The sequence below is a fragment of the Lactuca saligna genome, chromosome 8, assembly GCF_052625555.1.
Source record: "Lactuca saligna cultivar CGN05327 chromosome 8, ASM5262555v1, whole genome shotgun sequence".
In the NCBI taxonomy this organism is placed as follows: domain Eukaryota; kingdom Viridiplantae; phylum Streptophyta; class Magnoliopsida; order Asterales; family Asteraceae; genus Lactuca; species Lactuca saligna.
This window is the reverse complement of record NC_136424.1, coordinates 161,736,133-161,756,915: the sequence shown is the minus strand read 5'-3', so window position 1 is coordinate 161,756,915 and position 20,783 is coordinate 161,736,133. Positions and strand designations below refer to the sequence as shown.

Here is a 20,783-nt window from a genome sequence, read left to right as displayed (position 1 = left end):
AATCATTTAGAGAGTTTGGATTATTTGGAATTTTGCACTTGAATCTGCTACCAACTAATGGTAAACTTTGTTATTTGGTCAAAAGTATTTATTGTTCATTTGAACCTTCCTTTGATCAAAAGACAATTCACACATCTCAACATGTTTTTCTTGAGTGATTGTTTCGCTCGACGTTTCCTATACTCGGAGAAGTATATGCATATTCGAAATGACATTTAGGCTTGTAATATTTCTGATGCATATATATATATATATATATATATATATATATATATATATATATATATATATATATATATATATATATATATAATTGCATCTTTACAAATATTTAATTTCTGAGATATATTTTGTAATTTACACGTTTCCTTGTAATAACATAACCATAAATACACTTAATTTACAATAATTACCCTTGATGTTCCACAATTATGCAGTCGGGTAGGAAGCCATCATGGCAATGCCACAAAGGCCTTCTTGCGCATCAACATCTCTTTGCATCATTATGTACCCCTCTTGACCCCAACTTGTTCCCCAAGAGTTCTTCACCAGCCAATATTTAGTTCCGTCAGCACTCGCTCCATAACCAACCGCAGTAACACCATGGTCTAGTTCAGTACCACATTCTCCTGTAAACACCCCGCTAGAGTAGAATTGGAAGTCAGACCCACTAGCATCAATGGCCACAGAAATAGGCTGACTAGCTACAGCTTTCAATAGTGCACTTTCACTATTAGCAGGAACATCTTCATGACCCGTAATGGCTGCAGCATGATTAGATTCCTCGTTGCTGTTGCAGGTGCCATCGACTCCTTTGTACGGGTAGTTGCTCTCTGTAGTAAGACCTTTATTGTTTAAGATGAAATCAAAGGCGTCGTCCATAAGACCGCCCTCACATCCCTGATCGTGTCCACTGGTGTCACAGTCCACGAGCTCTTGTTCGGATAGAGAGACCAATTTACCTGTTTTCAGTTGGGTTATTCCTTCCATAGCCGCCACAGCTGAAAACGCCCAGCAACACCCTACAAACACATATGATGTGATATCGAGTTTAAATATGGTCTTGTAAGAAAACATAACTTAATTAGTAATTAGATTACGTCTCAAGTTTGAAATTTCCGTAGTAGTTTTAGCTTACCACATTGGCCTTGGTCTTTAACAGGTGTTACTGCGCCTTTCTTTCTCCAGTCCATTGATGATGGAACTGCTGTCACATTTTCGTACCTGAAAGCAGAGGTCGATGGGGAACATTCATGTGCCTTGAATCGGTTCCTTGTGCTCGTGAACTCTTCGTTTGTGAGATCTGCAAACTCATTAACTGCTAGTTTGTAAGCTTTGTTCATGACACTGTTGGATGACTCTATGTAACGAACATTCTCTTGAAAAATCTTTGAACGTTGTTCTTTCTCATCAGCATCCTTGTACACGCGTCCATAATGAGCCATCCATTGTTCGTGGCTCTCATAGCTTGGAGCTTCATGGAGCAACCTAGATGTAGTGTGTGAAAGCAAAGTCGCATAGAAAAAGATTAATACCAAAAAAGTCTGGGTTGTCCGGTTTGTTGATGTCATAATTTTGGTAGATACAAGAGAAAATGGATGTGAATGATGATTTGGAATAATTTCTTTGCCCACAGGTCTACTTTATATAGAAACACGTGGTTTCATCATTGTTTGGGAAACAATATATATATATATATATATATATATATATATATATATATATATATATATATATATATATATATATATATCACCGTTCGTGGAAGATATGACGTTCAATTGATATATACTAATTAATATGAGGAAAACATACATGTTACGTTGTTTAGATTTATGATTGATGCCACTAATTTACTTGGATTTCTCCTTTGGACTATACTCATGTTGACTAAAATTGTTGTGTACTAATTTGTTTTCTTAACATAGGCATAGGTAGGCTATATAAAAGCTTACAGAACATAGTTTGGCCATTATTTTGGAGTGTAGTTGTGTCATTTATGAAAGAAATTCTTTAAAGGTTTGATACGTAAAACACATTTTTTTATTTCTAACATTTTTTTTATTACTCGCTTTTAGATGATCAAAACGCAGATATGCATGCCTTTATTCTATTTATCTCCATCTTAGTTTATGTTAACTTTACCGACACATTCAATGCATTTGAAGAATACAAGGCAGTAAAGTAATTTGATTGGTTGTACAAAATATCAATCTCATCACAACATACATTGCAATTACAAGAAGCTTGTTATATGTAAGATATCTTGATCCCTCAACCAAACTTGCAGTATCCCCAAAACGATCAAGAAAAATAATATTTCAAGAGGGATTATGCCATAAAACCCATAAGTTTTTCAGAAATTTACAGTTTTACCATTCGACAGAATTTTTGTTCGTTTATACCATGAAGTTGTAAAAAAAATTGGTTTTGCCCTTTTTACAGGTAACTTTTATTGCCAGATGGACGATGTGTTGGAAGGACTCGATGGCATGTCACGCTTTTTATGTTTCATATCTCGAAAACATAGTATATAATGTATATTACTGAAACAATTTAAAATACAATAACTGTATATATATTGTGTATACATTTTAAATTACGTATTTTTTGTATCTCGCAAAAATAGTAATTATTATTATTATTATTATTATTATTATTGTTATTATTATTATTATTATTATTATTATTATTGTTATTAGTACTATAATTAATATTATTGTTATTATTTTATTTTTTTAAAATAAATAAATACATTTTAAAATTTGATTTTAAAGGTATAAATATATTTATATATTTAAAAAATATGTTATTAAAGGTTAAAATATAATTTAAAATGTATATATACACTTACAAAAAAAATAAAATAATAATAATAATAATAATAATAATAATTCTTCTTCTTATTATTATTATTATTATTATTATTATTAAAACTATTATTACTTTATTATAAATTGTTTCAATAATAAACAATATATATCAATTTTTCGAGTTATAAAACCCAAAAGGTGATGCAGCTGAGTTGTTTGTTTATTGCTTTACGAGTTGGAGGTGGTGGGTTCGAATCCCTCAATTTGGTTTATCTTGGTTTCAGTATTCCGGGTTTGGGTCCATCGGGTCCGGGTAAACCGGGTCTAAAAACCGAAACCACTTTTACGGTCGTAACCGGTTTTTTTGAATCGTTTAAAAGATGCATATTTTGTTCGTTTCAACTCTGATTGATATGCGGTTTATTCTAAATTCTAGTTTAGAGTTTGTACATAATTTTAGACTATAAATTTGTCATTTTTAGTTTTATATTCATTGGCATACAGTCCCCCAAAGTTGAGATATCAAAGCTGAACGTTTTTAGTTTTTCAGTTTTTTTGTATTATCTGAAAGTTTTAAAACATGCATGTCTTATTCTTTTGAAATCGAATTGACATGTGGTTTTTTCCAACTTAGAGTTTAGCGTTTTTGCATCAGTTAAAACTATAATTTTGTCATTTTTTGTTTAATATTCAATGATTTGCAGTCCCCCGAAATCGGGATCTCAAAACTGAAAATTAGCTATATGTTTATGTACTTTGTATTATGTAAAAATGTTAACACATGCATATCTCATTCGTTTAAAGTCAGATTGACATGCTGTTTTTTTCCATACTGTAGTTTATAGTTTGTAAATGATTTTAGACTATAATTTTGTCAATTTTGGTTTTATATTCAATGAGTTACAGTCTCACAAAATCGGGATATCAATATGATGATTTTCAATGTTAAAACCACTAAGTAGTAAACTATTAGTAAAAAATTCTGGTTTTTCTGGTTCTAAACCCACTTTATCCGGTTCGAGCCTACCCTCTTTTATGTTTTCCGGTTTTCCGATTCTAGACCCACTTTACCCGATACCGTACCCGAAACCGAACCGGAACCGGGTCCTATATACAGGTCCGGTTTACGGTTCTAAAAAGTCTCATTAACCGGTTCTTGGTTTTCCGGGTCTAGGTCCATCCAGTCCAGTTTGGACCCACTTTCATCTCTATTTCCAGCTATACACGTTACCGGTTTAACCTATAAAAAGAGAAAAAACAATTTTTTTACAAGTTTCCGGTATATAACGAACAACAACTCTATCAAATGGTAAAACAGCAAATTCCTGAAAAACTTAAGGGTTTTGATGCCATAATCCCTATTTTGAAATTTTCATTTGGCCCTAATGCATGAATGCTTCTTCACGTCCACTTTTCACAATCAATGAGTGATGCCCGATGTATGAATTTTCAACTGAAGTCAGTTGTCATGACGTTAAAAACCAATAATCATTTGACAAAACCTTCCCAAAAATAAGAATCAAAACGCATAGTGTGCACCAACAATGACCTTGTGCGAACTCTCCTTTTCCAGGCTCATTTGTCAACATGGGCCAAAACATAGATTATAAATACACATAACATAAATACACAAAATTTCTTTTCTTTTTATTATAAATTCATAAATGTTAATAGTTTTCTTAAAAATAACATCTGTGGTTTCATAGCTACTTACATCCGGCCAATAAATTGCATACCTCTCAAAGCCACTTCACCACTACTTCCATATTCAGCTTAGCATCAAAAAAATGTTTCATGTGGTTCTTAAGGAAAGTTAGTGCTTTGATCGACACGACTTGTATTTGATTCCGCTATCACATTTATACGGCCCGCAGATTCTCATTCCCCAATTTGTGATTTCCTTCATTGTGGGTGTTATTTAGTATTATCAAATCATTTAGAGACTTTGGATTATTTGGAATTTTGCACTTGAATCTGCTACCAACTAATGGTAAACTTTGTTATTTGGTCAAAAGTCTTTATTGTTCATTTGAACCTTTCTTTGATCAAAAGACAATTCACACATCTCAACATGTTTTTCTTGAGTGATTGTTTTGTTCGACATTTCCTATACTCGGAGAAGTATATGCATATTCGAAATGACATTTAGGCTTGTAATATTTCTGATGCATTATATATATATATATATATATATATATATATATATATATATATATATATATATATATAATTGCATCTTTACAAATATTTAATTTCTGAGATATATTTTGTAATTTACATGTTTCCTTGTAATAACATAACCGTAAATACACTTAATTTACAATAATTACCCTTGATGTTCCACAATTATGCAGTCGGGTAGGACGCCATCATGGCAATGCCACAAAGGCCTTCTTGCGCATCAACATCTCTTTGCATCATTATGTACCCCTCTTGACCCCAACTTGTTCCCCAAGAGTTCTTCACCAGCCAATATTTAGTTCCGTCAGCACTCGCTCCATAACCAACCGCAGTAACACCATGGTCTAGTTCAGTACCACATTCTCCTGTAAACACCCCGCTAGAGTAGAATTGGAAGTCAGACCCACTAGCATCAATGGCCACAGAAATAGGCTGACTAGCTACAGCTTTCAATAGTGCACTTTCGCTATTAGCAGGAACATCTTCATGACCCGTAATGGATGCAGCATGGTTAGATTCCTCGTTGCTGTTGCAGGTGCCATCGACTCCTTTGTACGGGTAGTTGCTCTCTGTAGTAAGACCTTTATTGTTTAAGATGAAATCAAAGGCGTCGTCCATAAGACCGCCCTCACATCCCTGATCCTGTCCACCGGTGTCACAGTCCACAAGCTCTTGTTCGGATAGAGAGACCAATTTACCTGTTTTCAGTTGGGTTATTCCTTCCATAGCCGCCACAGCTGAAAACGCCCAGCAACACCCTACAAACATATATGATGTGATATCGAGTTTAAATATGGTCTTGTAAGAAAACATAACTTAATTAGTAATTAGACAACGTCTCAAGTTTGAAATTTCAGTAGTAGTTTTAGCTTACCACATTGGCCTTGGTCTTTAACAGGTGTTACTGCGCCTTTCTTTCTCCAGTCCATTGATGATGGAACCGCTGTCACATTTTCATACCTGAAAGCAGAGGTCGATGGGGAACATTCATGTGCCTTGAATCGGTTCCTTGTGCTCGTGAACTCTTCGTTTGTGAGGTCTGTAAACTCATTAACTGCTAGTTTGTAAGCTTTGTTCATGACACTGTTAGATGACTCTATGTAACGAACATTCTCTTGAAAAATCCTTGAACGTTCTTCTTTCTCATCAACATCCTTGTACACGCGTCCATAATGAGCCATCCATTGTTCGTGGCTCTCATAGCTTGGAGCTTCATGGAGCAACCTAGATGTAGTGTGTGAAAGCAAAGTAGCGTAGAAAAAGATTAATACCAAAAAAGTTTGGGTTGTCCAGTTTGTTGATGTCATAATTTTGGTAGATACAAGAGAAAATGGATGTGAATGATGATTTAGAATAATTTCTTTGCCTACAGGTCTACTTTATATAGAAACACGTGGTTTCATCATTGTTTGGGAAACAATATATATATATATATAGATATATATATATATATATATATATATATATATATTTATATATATATATATATATATATATATATATATATATCACCGTTCGTGGAAGATATGACGTTCAATTGATATATATTAATTAATATGAGGAAAACATACATGTTACGTTGTTTAGATTTATGATTGATGCCACTAATTTACTTGGATTTTTCCTTTGGACTATACTCATGTTGACTAAAATTGTTGTGTACTAATTTGTTTTCTTAACATAGGCATAGGTAGGCTATATAAAAGCTTACAGAACATAGTTTGGCCATTATTTTGGAGTGTAGTTTTGTCATTTATGAAAGAAATTCTTTAAAGGTCTGATACGTAAAACACATTTTTTTATTTCTAACATTTTTTTATTACTCGCTTTTAGATGATCAAAACGCAGATATGCATGCCTTTATTCTATTTATCTCCATCTTGGTTTATGTTAACTTTACCGACACATTCAATGCATTTGAAGAATACAAGGCACTAAAGTAATTTGATTGGTTGTACAAAATATCAATCTCATCACAACATACATTGCAATTACAAGAAGCTTGTTATATGTAAGATATCTTGATCCCTCAACCAGACTTGCAGTATCCCCAAAACGATCAAGAAAAATAATATTTCAAGAGGGATTATGCCATAAAACCCATAAGTTTTTCAGAAATTTACAGTTTTACCATTCGATAGAATTTTTGTTCGTTTATACCATAAAGATGTAAAAAAAATTGGGTTTGCCCTTTTTACAGGTAACTTTTATTGCCAGATGCACGATGTGTTGGAAGGACTCGGTGGCGTGTCACGCTTTTTATGTTTCATATCTCGAAAACATAGTATATAGTGTATATTTCTGAAACAATTTAAAATACAATAATTGTATATATATTGTGTATACATTTTAAATTACGTATTTTTTGTATCTCGCAAAAATAGTAATTATTGTTATTATTATTATTATTATTATTATTATTATTATTAAAACTATTATTACTTTATTATAAATTGTTTCAATAATAAACAATATATATCAATTTTTCGAGTTATAAAACCCAAAAGGAGATGCAGCTGAGTTGTTTGTTTATTGCTTTATGAGTTGGAGGTGGTGGGTTCGAATCCCTCAATTTGCTTTATCTTGGTTTCAGTATTCCGGGTTGGGTCCATCGGGTCCGGGTAAACCGGGTCTAAAAACCGGAACCACTTTTCCGGTTGTAACCGGTTTTTGTGAATCGTTTAAAAGATGCATATTTTATTCGTTTCAACTCCGATTGATATGCGGTTTATTCTAAATTCTAGTTTAGAGTTTGTACATAATTTTAGACTATAAATTTGTCATTTTTAGTTTTATATTCATTGGCTTACAGTCCCCCAAAGTCGAGATATCAAAGCTGAACGTTTTTAGTTTTTCAGTTTTTTTGTATTATCTGAAAGTTTTAAAACATGCATGTCATATTCTTTTGAAATCGAATTGACATGTGGTTTTTTCGAACTTAGAGTTTAGCGTTTTGGCATCAGTTAAAACTATAATTTTGTCATTTTTTGTTTAATATTCAATGATTTGCAGTCCCCCGAAGTCGGGATCTCAAAACAGAAAATTAGCTATATGTTTATATACTTTGTATTATGTAAAAATGTTAACACATGCATATCTCATTCGTTTAAAGTCAGATTGACATGCTGTTTTTTTCATACTGTAGTTTATAGTTTGTAAATGATTTTAGACTATAATTTTGTAAATTTTGATTTTATATTTAATGAGTTACAGTCCCACAAAATCGGGATATCAATATGATGATTTTCAATGTTAAAACCACTAAGTAGTAAACAATTAGTAAAAAATTCTGGTTTTTCTGGTTCTAAACCCACTTTATCCGGTTCGAGCCTACCCACTTTTATATTTTCCGGTTTTCTGATTCTAGACCCACTTAACCCGGTACCGTACCCGAAACCGAACGGGAACCGGGTCCTATATACAGGTCCGGTTTATGGTTCTAAAAAGTCTCATTAACCGGTTCTTGGTTTTCTGGGTCTAGGTCCACCCAGTCCAGTTTGGACCCACTTTCATCTCTATTTCCAGCTATACACGTTACCGGTTTAACCTATGAAAAGAGAGAAAACAATTTTTTTACAAGTTTCCGGTATATAACGAACAACAACTCTGTCAAATGGTAAAACCGCAAATTCCTGAAAAACTTAAGGGTTTTGATGACATAATCCCTATTTTGAAATTTTCATTTGGCCCTAATGCATGAATGCTTCTTCACGGCCACTTTTCATAATCAATGAGTGATGCCCGATGTTTGAATTTTCAACCGAAGTCAGTTGTCACGACGTGAAAAACCAATAATCATTTGACAAAACCTTCCCAAAAATAAGAATCAAAACGCATAGTGTGCACCAACAATGACCTTGTGCGAACTCTCCTTTTCCAAGCTCATTTGCCAACATGGGCCAAAACATAGATTATTAATACACATAACATAAATACACGAAATTTCTTTTCTTTTTATTATAAATTCATAAATGTTAATAGTGTTCTTAAAAATAACATTTGTGGTTTCATAGCTACTTACATCCGGCCAATAAATTGCATACCTCTCAAAGCCACTTCACCACTACTTCCATATTCAGCTTAGCATCAAAAAAAATGTTTCAAGTGGTTCTCAAGGAAAGTTAGTGTTTTGATCGACATGACTTGTATTTGAATCCGGTATCACATTTATACGGCCCACAGATTCTCATTCCCCGATTTGTGATTTCCTTCATTGTGGGTGTTATTTAGTATTATCAAATCATTTAGAGACTTTGGATTATTTGGAATTTTGCACTTGAATCTGCTAACAACTAATGGTAAACTTTGTTATTTGGTCAAAAGTAATTATTGTTCATTTGAACCTTCCTTTGATCAAAAGACAATTTGCACATCTCAACATGTTTTTCTTGAGTGATTGTTCCATTCGACATTTCCTATACTCGGAGAAGTATATGCATATTCGAAATGACATTTAGGCTTGTAATATTTCTGATGCATTATATATATATATATATATATATATATATATATATATATATATATATAATTGCATCTTTACAAATATTTAATTTCTGAGATATATTTTGTAATTTACATGTTTCCTTGTAATAACATAACCGCAAATACACTTAATTTACAATAAGTACCCTTGATGTTCCACAATTATGCAGTCGGGTAGGAAGCCATCATGGCAATGCCACAAAGGCCTTCTTGCGCATCAACATCTCTTTGCATCATTATGTACCCCTCTTGACCCCAACTTGTTCCCCAAGAGTTCTTCACCAGCCAATATTTAGTTCCGTCAGCACTCGCTCCATAACCAACCGCAGTAACACCATGGTCTAGTTCAGTACCACATTCTCCTGTAAACACCCCGCTAGAGTAGAATTGGAAGTCAGACCCACTAGCATCAATGGCCACAGAAATAGGCTGACTAGCTACAGCTTTCAATAGTGCACTTTCACTATTTGCAGGAACATCTTCATGACCCGTAATGGCTGCAGCATGATTAGATTCCTCGTTGCTGTTGCATGTGCCATCGACTCCTTTGTACGGGTAGTTGCTCTCTGTAGTAAGACCTTTATTGTTTAAGATGAAATCAAAGGCGTCGTCCATAAGACCGCCCTCACATCCCTGATCCTGTCCACCGGTGTCACAGTCCACGAGCTCTTGTTCGGATAGAGAGACCAATTTACCTGTTTTCAGTTGGGTTATTCCTTCCATAGCCGCCACAGCTGAAAACGCCCAGCAACACCCTACAAACATATATGATATGATATAGAGTTTAAATATGGTCTTGTAAGAAAACATAACTTAATTAGTAATTAGACTACGTCTCAAGTTTGAAATTTTCGTAGTAGTTTTAGCTTACCACATTGGCCTTGGTCTTTAACAGGTGTTACTGCGCCTTTCTTTCTCCAGTCCATTGATGATGGAACTGCTGTCACATTTTCATACCTGAAAGCAGAGGTCGATGGGGAACATTCATGTGCCTTGAATCGGTTCCTTGTGCTCGTGAACTCTTCGTTTGTGAGGTCTGCAAACTCATTAACTGCTAGTTTGTAAGCTTTGTTCATGGCACTGTTGGATGACTCTATGTAACGAACATTCTCTCGAAAAATCTTTGAACGTTGTTCTTTCTCATCAACATCCTTGTACACGCGTCCATAATGAGCCATCCATTGTTCGTGGCCCTCATAGCTTGGAGCTTCAGGGAGCAATCTAGATGTAGTGTGTGAAAGCAAAGTAGCGTAGAAAAAGATTAATACCAAAAAAGTATGGGTTGTCCGGTTTATTGATGTCATAATTTTGGTAGATACAAGAGAAAATGGATGTGAATGATGATTTGGAATAATTTCTTTGCCCACAGGTCTACTTTATATAGAAACACATTGTTTCATCATTGTTTGGGAAACTATATATATATATATATATATATATATATATATATATATATATATATATCACCGTTCGTGGAAGATATGATGTTCAATTGATATATATTAATTAATATGAGGAAAACATACATGTTACGTTGTTTAGATTTATGATTGATGCCACTAATTTACTTGGATTTTTCCTTTGGACTATACTCATGTTGACTAAAATTGTTGTGTACTAATTTGTTTTCTTAACATAGGCATAGGTAGGCTATATAAAAGCTTACAGAACATAGTTTGGCCGTTATTTTGGAGTGTAGTTGTGTCCTTTACGAAAGAAATTCTCTGAAGGTCTGATACGACTAACAGATTTTTTTATTTCTAACATTTTTTTATTACTCGCTTTTAGATGTTCAAGACGCAGATATGCATGCCTTTATTCTATTTATCTCCATCTCGGTTTATGTTAACTTTACCGACACATTGAATGCATTTGAAGAATACAAGGCAGTAAAGGAATTTGATTGGTTGTACAAAATATCAATGTCATCACAACATACATTGCAATTACAAGAAGCTTGTTATATGTAATATATCTTGATCCCTCAACCAGACTTGCAGTATCCCCAAAACGATCAAGAAAAATAATATTTCAAGAGGGATTATGCCATAAAACCCATAAGTTTTTAAGAAATTTACAGTTTTACCTTTCGACGGAATTTTTGTTCGTTGATACCGTAAAGTTGTAATAACGAATTGGTTTTGCCCTTTTTACAGGTAAATTTTATTGTCACATGGACGATGTGTTGGAAGGACTCGGTGGCGTGTCACACTTTTTATGTTTCATATCTCGAAAACATAGTATATAATGTATATTACTGAAACAATTTAAAATACAATTACTGTATATATATTGTGTATACATTTTAAATTACGTATTTTTTGTATCTCGCAAAAATAGTAATTATTATTATTATTATTATTATTATTATTATTATTATTATTATTATTATTATAATTAATATTATTGTTACTATTTTATTTTTTAAAAATAAATAAATACATTTTAAAATTTGATTTTAAAGGTATAAATATATTTATCAATTTAAAAAATATGTTATTAATGGTTAAAATACAATTTTAAAAACGTAATTTAAAATGTATATATACACTTACAAAAAATAAAAGGGATAATATCATAAAAAAAACCTTAAGTTTGGCAGAAAATATCGTTTTTACCCTTCGGCAAATTTTTGGTTCATTTATACCGCAAACTTGTCATTTTTTTTTGTCGGTTTTGCCCTTGTTACCTGCAATAGCAGGTTTCCAGGTTATTATGAATTATTTTTTGCGAAAAAACCCTTAAGTTTACAAATATTTTGCAAAAAAACCCTTAAGATTATAAACATATAAAATATAAATATATATTCAAAATTTTATAAAACTAAATAGTTTTCTACTGAAACATATTTTTAGCTTTATGTACGGTAAATTTTATATTTGTTTGATATAAAGTTGTTATATTTAAATTTTAAAAAAATTACATAGTTTTAACAAAATTTGAATATATTTCTTAATTAATACTTGAACTTTTCAAAACAAAATTATAAACATTTGTTAGTTAATAAGTAATTATGCTAAAATAGTTATTATGAATAATATGGTATCATGTACATTCAATTAATTTTTTTTAAAAGGTAAATAAAAATATTTTATATATTTAAAAGGTTTGTATTTCAGAAATACTAACATATCGTATTTTTTATATGTTTAAATACATAATAATATTATCATATTTTTTTATAAAAATATCATAAACATGTTAAACATCAAAAAAAAAATATAAACATTTTAAACATATAAAATATAAATATATTTGTCTAATTTATTATATAAATATATTTATTTTTATATCAAATATGATAGTTTATTATTTCTGAAATTCAAACCTTTTAAACATATAAAATATTTTTATTTTTCTTTTAAAAAAATTAATTGAATGTCACTAATGTCATATTATTATTAGTTAACAGACGTTTTTTAAAGTTACTTTGAAAAGTTTAAATATTAATTAATAAATATTTAAATTTTGATAAAACTAGGTAACTTTTTTAAAACTTAAATATAAAAACTTTATATCAAACAAATATAAAATTTACCATACATAAAGCTAAAAATATGTTTCAGTAGAAAACTATTTAGTTTTATAAAATTTTGAATATATATTTATATTTTATATGTTTATAATCTTAAGGGTTTTCTTGCAAAATATTTGTAAACTTAAGGGTTTTTTTGCAAAAAATAATTCATAATAACCTGAAAACCTGCTATTGCAGGTAACAAGGAGAAAACCGATAAATAAATTATAAGTTTGCGGTATAAATGAACCAAAAATCTGCCGAAGGGTAAAACCGACATTTTCTGCTAAACTTAAGGTTTTTTATTACATTATCCCAAAATAATAATAATAATAATAATAATAATAATAATAATAATAATAATAATAATATTAATATTAATAATAATAATACTTATTATTATTATTATTATTATTATTATTATTATTATTATTATTATTGTTGTTGTTATTATTATTACTTTATTATAAATTGTTTCAATAATAAACAATATATATCAAGTTTTCTGAGTTATAAAACTCAAAAGGAGATGCAACTGAGTTGTTTGTTTATTGCTTTATGAGTTGGAGGTGGTGGGTTCGAATCCCTCAATTTGCTTTATCTGGGTTTCAGTATTACGGGTTTGGGTCCATCGGGTCCGGGTAAACCGGGTCTAAAAACCGGAACCACGTTTACGGTCGTAACCGGTTTTTGTGAATCGTTTAAAAGATTCATATTTTATTCGTTTCAACTCCGATTGATATGCGGTTTATTCCAAATTCTAGTTTAGAATTTGTACATAATTGTAGACTATAAATTTGTCATTTTTAGTTTTCTATTCATTGGCTTACAGTCCCTCAAAGTTGAGATATCAAAACTGAACGTTTTTAGTTTTTCAGTTTTTTTGTTTATCTGAAAGTTTTAAAACATGCATGTCTTATTCTATTGAAACCGAATTGACATGTGGTTTTTTCCAACTTATAGTTTAGCGTTTTTGCATGAGTTTAAACTATAATTTTCTCATTTTTTTGTTTAATGTTCAATGATTTGCAGTCCCCCGAATTCGGGATCTCAAAACTGAAAATTAGCTATATGTTTATGTAGTTTGTATTATGTGAAAATATTAACACATGCATATCTCATTCGTTTAAAGTTAGATTGACATGCTGTTTTTTTTCCATACAGTAGTTTATAGTTTGTACATGATTTTAGACTCTAATTTTGTCAATTTTGGTTTTATATTCAATGAGTTACAGTCCCACAAAATCGGGATATCAATATGATGATTTTCAATGTTAAAACCACTAAGTAGTAAACAATTAGTAAAAAATTCTGGTTTTTCTGGTTCTAAACCCACTTTATCCGGTTCGAGCCTACCCACTTTTATGTTTTCCGGTTTTCCGATTCTAGACCCACTTTACCCGGTACCGTACCCGAAACCGAACCGGAACCGGGTCCTATATACAGGTCCGGTTTACGGTTCTAAAAAGTCTCATTAACCGGTTCTTGGTTTTCCGGGTCTAGGTCCATCCAGTCCAGTTTGGACCCACTTTCATCTCTATTTCCAGCTATACACGTTATCGGTTTAACCTATAAAAAGAGAAAAAACAATTTTTTTACAAGTTTCCGGTATATAACGAACAACAACTTTGTCAAATCATAAAACCGCAAATTCCTGAAAAACTTAAGGGTTTTGATGGCATAATCCCTATTTTGAAATTTTCATTTGGCCCTAATGCATGAATGCTTCTTCACGGCCACTTTTCACAATCAATGAGTGATGCCCGATGTCTGAATTTTCCACTGAAGTCAGTTGTCATGACGTGCAAATCCAATAATCATTTGACAAAAGCTTCCCAAAAATAAGAATCAAAACGCATAGTGTGCACCAACAATGACCTTGTGCGAACTCTCCTTTTCCAAGCTCATTTGCCAACATGGGCCAACACATAGATTATAAATACACATAACATAAATACATGGAATTTCTTTTCTTTTTATTATAAGTTCATAAATGTTAATAGTTTTCTTAAAAATAACATTTGTGGTTTCATAGCTACTTACATCCGGCTAATAAATTGCATACCTCTCAAAGCCACTTAACCACTACTTCCATATTCGGCTAATAAATTGCATACCTCTCAAAGCCACTTAACCACTACTTCCATATTCAGCTTAGCATCAAAAAAAATGTTTCAAGTGGTTCTCAAGGAAAGTTAGTGTTTTGATCGACATGACTTGTATTTGAATCCGGTATTACATTTATACGGCCCAAAGATTCTCATTCCCCGATTTGTGATTTCCTTCATTGTGGGTGTTATTTAGTATTATCAAATCATTTAGAGACTTTGGATTATTTGGAATTTTGCACTTGAATCTGCTACCAACTAATGGTAAACTTTGTTATTTGGTCAAAAATATTTATTGTTCATTCGAACCTTCGTTTGATCAAAAAACAATTCACACATTTCAACATTTTCTTGAGTGATTGTTTCGTTCGACATTTCCTATACTCGGAGAAGTATATGCATATTCGAAATGACATTTAGGCTTGTAATATTTCTGATGCATTATATATATATATATATATATATATATATATATATATATATATAATTGCATCTTTACAAATATTTAATTTCTGAGATATATTTTGTAATTTACATGTTTCCTTTTAATAACATAACCGTAAATACACTTAATTTACAATAATTACCCTTGATGTTCCACAATTATGCAGTCGGGTAGGAAGCCATCATGGCAATGCCACAAAGGCCTTCTTGCGCATCAACATCTCTTTGCATCATTATGTACCCCTCTTGACCCCAACTTGTTCCCCAAGAGTTTTTCACAAGCCAATATTTAGTTCCGTCAGCACTCGCTCCATAACCAACCGCAGTAACACCATGGTCTAGTTCAGTACCACATTCTCCTGTAAACACCCCGCTAGAGTAGAATTGGAAGTCAGACCCACTAGCATCAATGGCCACAGAAATAGGCTGACTAGCTACAGCTTTCAATAGTGCACTTTCACTATTAGCAGGAACATCTTCATGACCCGTAATGGCTGCAGCATGATTAGATTCCTCGTTGCTGTTGCAGGTGCCATCGACTCCTTTGTACGGGTAGTTGCTCTCTTTAGTAAGACCTTTATTGTTTAAGATGAAATCAAAGGCGTCGTCCATAAGACCGCCCTCACATCCCTGATCCTGTCCACCGGTGTCACAGTCCACGAGCTCTTGTTCGGATAGAGAGACCAATTTACCTGTTTTCAGTTGGGTTATTCCTTCCATAGCCGCCACAGCTGAAAACGCCCAGCAACACCCTACAAACACATATGATGTGATATCGAGTTTAAATATGGTCTTGTAAGAAAACATAACTTAATTAGTAATTAGATTACGTCTCAAGTTTGAAATTTCCATAGTAGTTTTAGCTTACCACATTGGCCTTGGTCTTTAACAGGTGTTACTGCGCCTTTCTTTCTCCAGTCCATTGATGATGGAACTGTTGTCACATTTTCGTACCTGAAAGCAGAGGTCGATGGGGAACATTCATGTGCCTTGAATCGGTTCCTTGTGCTCGTGAACTCTTCGTTTGTGAGGTCTGCAAACTCATTAACTGCTAGTTTGTAAGCTTTGTTCATGGCACTGTTGGATGACTCTATGTAACGAACATTTTCTTGAAAAATCTTTGAATGTTGTTCTTTCTCATCAGCATCCTTGTACACGCGTCCATAATGAGCCATCCATTGTTCGTGGCTCTCATAGCTTGGAGCTTCATGGAGCAACCTAGATGTAGTGTGTGAAAGCAAACTCGCATAGAAAAAGATTAATACCAAAAAAGTCTGGGTTGTCCGGTTTGTTGATGTCATAATTTTGGGGTAGATACAAGAGAAAATGGAAGTGAATGATGATTTGGAATAATTTCTTTGCCCACAGGTCTAATTTATATAGAAACACGTGGTTTCACCATTGTTTGGGAATATATATATATATATATATATATATATATATATATATATATATATATATCACCGTTCGTGGAAAATATGATGTTCAATTGATATATATTAATTAATATGAGGAAAACATACATTTTACGTTGTTTAGATTTATGATTGATGCCACTAATTTACTTGGATTTTTCCTTTGGACTATACTCATGTTGACTAAAATTGTTGTGTACTAATTTGTTTTCTTAACATAGGCATAGGTAGGTTATATAAAAGCTTACAGAACATAGTTTGGCCATTATTTTGGAGTATAGTTGTGTCATTTACGAAAGAAATTCTCTAAAGGTCTGATACGACTAACAGATTTTTTTATTTCTAACATTTTTTTATTACTCGCTTTTAGATGTTCAAAACGCAGATATGCATGCCTTTATTCTATTTATCTCTATCTTGGTTTATGTTAACTTTACCGACACATTGAATGCATTTGAAGAATACAAGGCAGTAAAGGAATTTGATTGGTTGTACAAAATATCAATCTCATCACAACATACATTGCAATTACAAGAAGCTTGTTATATGTAATATATCTTGATCCCTCAACCAGACTTGCAGTATCCCCAAAACGATCAAGAAAAATAATATTTCAAGAGGGATTATGCCATAAAACCCATAAGTTTTTCAGAAATTTACAGTTTTACCTTTCGACGGAATTTTTGTTCGTTTATACCGTAAAGTTGTAATAAAAAATTGATTTTGCCCTTTCTACAGGTAACTTTTATTGCCACATGGACGATGTGTTGGAAGGACTTGGTGGCGTGTCACGCTTTTTATGTTTCATATCTCGAAAACATATTATATAATGTATATTACTGAAACAATTTAAAATACAATAACTGTATATATATTGTGTATACATTTTAAATTACGTATTTTTTGTATCTCGCAAAAATAGTAATTATTATTATTATTATTATTATTATTATTATTATTATAATTAATATTATTGTTATTATTTTATTTTTTTAAAATAAATAAATACATTTTAAAATTTTGATTTTAAAGGTATAAATATATTTATCAATTTAAAAAATATGTTATTAAAGGTTAAAATACAATTTTAAAAACGTAATTTAAAATGTATATATACACTTACAAAAAATAAAAGGGATAATATTATAAAAACCTTAAGTTTGGCAGAAAATGTCGTTTTTACCCTTCGGCAGATTTTTGGTTCATTTATATCGCAAACTTGTCATTTTTTTTGTCGGTTTTGCCCTTGTTACCTGCAATAGCAGGTTTCCAGGTTATTATGAATTATTTTTTGCGAAAAAACCCTTAAGTTTACAAATATTTTGCAAAAAAACCCTTAAGATTATAAACATATAAAATATAAATATATATTCAAAATTTTATAAAACTAAATAGTTTTCTACCAAAACATATTTTTAGCTTTATGTACGGTAAATTTTATATTTGTTTGATATTATGTTTTTATATTTAAATTTTAAAAAAGTTACATAGTTTTAACAAAATTTGAATATATTTCTTAATTAATACTTGCACTTTTCAAATCAAAATTAAAAAACATTTGTTAGTTAATAAGTAATTATGCTAAAATAGTTATTATGAATAATATGGTATCATGTACATTCAATTAATTTTTTTAAAAGGTAAAATAAAATATTTTATATATTTAAAAGGTTTGTATTTCAGAAATACTAACATATCGTATTTTTTATATGTTTAAATACATAATAATATTATCATATTTTTTTATAAAATATCATAAACATGTTAAACATGAAAAATAAATATAAACATTTTAAACATATAAAATATAAATATATTTGTCTAATTTATTATATAAATATATTTATTTTTATATAAAATATGATAGTTTATTATTTCTGAAATTCAAACCTTTTAAACATATAAAATAGTTTTATTTTTCTTTTAGAAAAATTAATTGAATGTCACTAATGTCATATTATTATTAGTTAACAGACGTTTTTTAATGTTACTTTGAAAAGTTTATGTATTAATTAATAAATATTTAAATTTTGATAAAACTAGGTAACATTTTTAAAATTTAAATATAAAAACTTTATATCAAACAAATATAAAATTTACCATACATAAAGCTAAAAATATGTTTCAGTAGATAACTATTTAGTTTTATAAAATTTTGAATATATATTTATATTTTATATGTTTATAATCTTAAGGGTTTTTTTGCAAAATATTTGTAAACTTAAGGGTTTTTTCGCAAAAAATAATTCATAATAACCTGAAAACCTGCTATTGCAGGTAACAAGGGCAAAACCGACAAAAAAATGACAAGTTTGCGGTATAAATGAACCAAAAATCTGCCGAAGGGTAAAACCGACATTTTCTGCCAAACTTAAGGTATTTTATGACATTATCCCAAAATAAAATAATAATAATAATAAAAATAATAATAATAGTAATATTAATATTAATATTAATATTAATAATACTTATTATTATTATTATTATTGTTATTATTCTTATTACTTTATTATAAATTGTTTCAATAATAAACAATATATATCAAGTTTTCGAGTTATAAAACCCAAAAGGAGATGCAGCTTAGTTGTTTGTTTATTGCTTTATGAGTTGGAGGTGGTGGTTCGAATCCCTCAATTTGCTTTATCTGGGTTTCAGTATTACGGGTTTGGGTCCATCGGGTCCGGGTAAACCGGGTCTAAAAACCGGAACCACGTTTACGGTCGTAACCGGTTTTGTGAATCGTTTAAAAGATGCATATTTTATTCGTTTCAACTCCGATTGATATGCGCTTTATTCCAAATTCTAGTTTAGAATTTGTACATAATGTTAGACTATAAATTTGTCATTTTTGGTTTTATATTCATTGGCTTACAGTCCCCCAAAGTTGAGATATCAAAACTGAACGTTTTTAGTTTTTCAGTTTTTTTGTTTATCTGAAAGTTTTAAAACATGCATGTTTTATTCTTTTGAAACCGAATTGACATGTGGTTTTTTCCAACTTATAGTTTAGCATTTTTGCATGAGTTTAAACTGTAATTTTGTCATTTTTTGTTTATTATTCAATGATTTGCAGTCCCCCGAAGTCGGGATCTCAAAACTGAAAATTAGCTATATGTTTATATACTTTGTATTATGTGAAAATGTTAACACATGCATATCTCATTCGTTTAAATTCAGATTGACATGCTGTTTTCTTCCATACTGTAGTTTATAGTTTGTATATGATTTTCGACTCTAATTTTGTCAATTTTGGTTTTATATTCAATGAGTTACAGTCCCACAAAATCGGGATATCAATATGATGATTTTCAATGTTAAAACCACTAAGTAGTAAACAAATAGTAAAATATTCTGGTTTTTCTGGTTCTAAACCCACTTTATCCGGTTCGAGCCAACCCACTTTTATGTTTTCCGGTTTTCGGATTCTAGACCCACTTTACCCGGTACCGTACCCGAAACCGAACCGGAACCGGGTCCTATATACAGGTCCGGTTTACGGTTCTAAAAAGTCTCATTAACCGGTTCTTGGTTTTCCGGGTCTAGGTCCATCCAGTCTAGTTTGGACCCACTTTCATCTCTATTTCCAGCTATACACGTTACCGGTTTAACCTATAAAAAGAGAAAAAACAATTTTTTTTTACAAGTTCCGGTATATAACGAACAACAACTCTATCAAATCGTAAAACCGCAAATTCCTGAAAAACTTAAGGGTTTTGATGCCATAATCCCTATTTTGAAATTTTCATTTGGCCCTAATGCATGAATGCTTCTTCACGGCCACTTTTCACAATCAATGAGTGATGCCCGAGGTCTGAATTTTCCA

General features: G+C 31.2%; 4 protein-coding genes across 4 annotated transcripts; all 4 read right to left on the bottom strand.

The window, feature by feature from the left end:
• Positions 1-420: 420 nt before the first annotated feature.
• Positions 421-1,571, bottom strand: LOC145010776 (senescence-specific cysteine protease SAG39-like). Its single transcript, XM_078969306.1, has 2 exons — positions 1,139-1,571; positions 421-1,022 (listed from the first exon to the last, which is right to left on the bottom strand). Exons 1-2 carry the CDS (start codon positions 1,569-1,571, stop codon positions 430-432), a joined length of 1,026 nt encoding a protein of 341 aa, XP_078825432.1. The 3' UTR covers positions 421-429.
• Positions 1,572-5,159: 3,588 nt separating this feature from the next.
• LOC145010955 (senescence-specific cysteine protease SAG39-like) lies at positions 5,160-6,301 on the bottom strand. Its single transcript, XM_078969548.1, has 2 exons — positions 5,869-6,301; positions 5,160-5,752 (listed from the first exon to the last, which is right to left on the bottom strand). The coding sequence occupies exons 1-2, from the start codon at positions 6,299-6,301 to the stop codon at positions 5,160-5,162; spliced, it is 1,026 nt and encodes a 341-aa protein (XP_078825674.1).
• Positions 6,302-9,628: 3,327 nt separating this feature from the next.
• Positions 9,629-10,780, bottom strand: LOC145010836 (senescence-specific cysteine protease SAG39-like). The gene is made up of 2 exons (XM_078969386.1): positions 10,348-10,780; positions 9,629-10,231 (listed from the first exon to the last, which is right to left on the bottom strand). The coding sequence occupies exons 1-2, from the start codon at positions 10,778-10,780 to the stop codon at positions 9,639-9,641; spliced, it is 1,026 nt and encodes a 341-aa protein (XP_078825512.1). The 3' UTR covers positions 9,629-9,638.
• Positions 10,781-15,704: 4,924 nt separating this feature from the next.
• LOC145011296 (senescence-specific cysteine protease SAG39-like) lies at positions 15,705-16,846 on the bottom strand. Its single transcript, XM_078969997.1, has 2 exons — positions 16,414-16,846; positions 15,705-16,297 (listed from the first exon to the last, which is right to left on the bottom strand). Exons 1-2 carry the CDS (start codon positions 16,844-16,846, stop codon positions 15,705-15,707), a joined length of 1,026 nt encoding a protein of 341 aa, XP_078826123.1.
• Positions 16,847-20,783: the final 3,937 nt, after the last annotated feature.

Coding starts and splice junctions, on each gene's coding strand:
- LOC145010776 (XM_078969306.1), bottom strand. CDS start 1,571: ATGACATCAACAAACCGGACAACCCAGACTTTTTTGGTATTAATCTTT. Junction 1,023..1,138: donor TAAAGACCAAGGCCAATGTG/GTAAGCTAAAAC, acceptor ATGTGTTTGTAG/GGTGTTGCTGGGCGTTTTCA.
- LOC145010955 (XM_078969548.1), bottom strand. CDS start 6,301: ATGACATCAACAAACTGGACAACCCAAACTTTTTTGGTATTAATCTTT. Junction 5,753..5,868: donor TAAAGACCAAGGCCAATGTG/GTAAGCTAAAAC, acceptor ATATGTTTGTAG/GGTGTTGCTGGGCGTTTTCA.
- LOC145010836 (XM_078969386.1), bottom strand. CDS start 10,780: ATGACATCAATAAACCGGACAACCCATACTTTTTTGGTATTAATCTTT. Junction 10,232..10,347: donor TAAAGACCAAGGCCAATGTG/GTAAGCTAAAAC, acceptor ATATGTTTGTAG/GGTGTTGCTGGGCGTTTTCA.
- LOC145011296 (XM_078969997.1), bottom strand. CDS start 16,846: ATGACATCAACAAACCGGACAACCCAGACTTTTTTGGTATTAATCTTT. Junction 16,298..16,413: donor TAAAGACCAAGGCCAATGTG/GTAAGCTAAAAC, acceptor ATGTGTTTGTAG/GGTGTTGCTGGGCGTTTTCA.